Here is a 1,819-nt window from a genome sequence, read left to right on the forward strand (position 1 = left end):
TGCATGTGTGTACCCACTTATGATGCTACAAATCTACTGACCTTCCTAGCAACAGGTAGAGCTGGTTATATGAAGAGCCTACATATAACCACAACATTAATCTGTACTGACTGGGTAATGAACTTCATTATTAACAGGGTTTAGTAGGCACTATCATATGCACAACCAAGAGAACTTCAGGTGATTCTCTAAGCATCTAGCAGAAAAAGGAATCTTAAGAAAATAAAAGTCTTACCCATTCTTCCACAAGCTCTTTCAGGTATGAAATGCATTAAAATGAGCACAGGACTCTTTATCACTATAAACAGACACTGTGGACTACCTCAACTGTCAGAGCTGAACACAGCTCTGTCTTCATTCCCCAAGATGTATGTAGCTCTTTGTGTTAAGGACACCCCAAAAATCAATGTTTACAGCCAAGGATTTCTTTCCATTGATGAGCTTAATGTGAGATTCCCACTTTTTTACAAATTTCTATTGATGGGAACAACATAGAAGTGCAAAATATAAAATACTGCATTTTAAACTTCCAATACCAAAGGGTCAGCAGGAAGAGAAAATATATTAGCAGAATGATAGAAAATTAATGACAGAAATTAAATAAAGCTTTTTTGAAAATAATTGGACTATGAGGTATCCAAGAGAAGCAAAATTAAATGGGTTGTGGGTTCCAACTACAGTATTGGTATATTGAAGAGAAAAATCACATTACAGGGCTTAATAAATCTATACCAACTGACTAAATGAACAAACAACTGGATAGATGAATGGATAAAGGGATGTCAGCCAGCCTCCAAATACTTGCAAGTAGCCTTAGGAATCACACAATCAGTCTTTCCATTGAGATTTCTCCACCAATTTCCATTCAGATAAAAATTTAAGCCCTACAAGTCATCCTCCTAGTGACAGTCCTGTGGATGGCGTCTTTGACCTCCTTGTTCCTCAAGCTGTAGATAAGTGGGTTCAACATGGGGATGACTGCTGTGTAAAACACAGACACCAGTTTATTGAGATCCAGGGAGAAACTGGCACTTGGTCGTACGTAAATAAAGAACAGGGTACCATACAGGATGGAGACGGCTGTCAGGTGGGAGGAACAGGTAGAAAAGGCTTTGCGCCTCCCATTGGCCGAGCGGATCCTCAGGATGGCAGTGAGGATGTAAATGTAGGAGACCATGATGATCAGACCACTAAAGACTCCCACAGCTCCAGCCATGATGAAAATCACTAACTTAATGAGTCCCGTGTCAGCACATACCAGCAAGAGGAGGGGGGGCACATCACAGAAGAAGTGATTGATGACATTGGGGCCACAAAAAGGGAGGCGAAATGTGTTTGCTGTATGAGTCATGGTGCTCATGAAGCCAAGGACATAGGGACCAGCCACCAGCTGGATACAGAGGCTCTGGGACATTGCAATTGAGTACAGCAATGGGTTGCAGATGGCTACATAGCGGTCATAGGCCATGGACGCCAAGAGAAGACACTCTGCTGCCACAAAGAACCCAAAGAACCACTGCTGCAAAGCACAGCCCAAGAAAGAGATGACTTTCCTCTGCAGAAAGAAGTCAGTGAGCATCTTGGGGCTCACAACTGAGGAGAAGCACATGTCCACAAAGGACAAGTGGCTGAGGAAAAAGTACATAGGTGTGTGAAGGCGGGAACTGATACGTATCAAAATAATCATCCCCAAGTTTCCTGTTAGGTTGGTAATGTAGAAACTCAGAAAGAGCAGGAAGAGAAAGACCTGCAAGTGAGGGTTATAATTCAAACCTGTGAAAATGAACTCAGTGACTCTTGTGCAGTTTTCATTAGCCAT

General features: G+C 42.1%; 1 protein-coding gene across 1 annotated transcript; it reads right to left on the reverse strand.

Annotated features, from left to right (window-relative positions):
- Positions 1 to 877: 877 nt before the first annotated feature.
- Positions 878 to 1,819, reverse strand: LOC123831485 (olfactory receptor 1009-like). The gene has a single exon (XM_045858366.1). The coding sequence runs from the start codon at positions 1,817 to 1,819 to the stop codon at positions 878 to 880; it is 942 nt and encodes a 313-aa protein (XP_045714322.1).

Source organism: Phyllostomus hastatus, unplaced genomic scaffold (assembly GCF_019186645.2).
Source record: "Phyllostomus hastatus isolate PE091 unplaced genomic scaffold, TTU_PhHast_1.1 phas_scaffold_177, whole genome shotgun sequence".
In the NCBI taxonomy this organism is placed as follows: domain Eukaryota; kingdom Metazoa; phylum Chordata; class Mammalia; order Chiroptera; family Phyllostomidae; genus Phyllostomus; species Phyllostomus hastatus.

Bases quoted from the DNA above. Each gene is read 5' to 3' on its own strand.
- LOC123831485 (XM_045858366.1), bottom strand. From the start codon at position 1,819: ATGGCTAATGAAAACTGCACAAGAGTCACTGAGTTCATTTTCACAGGT.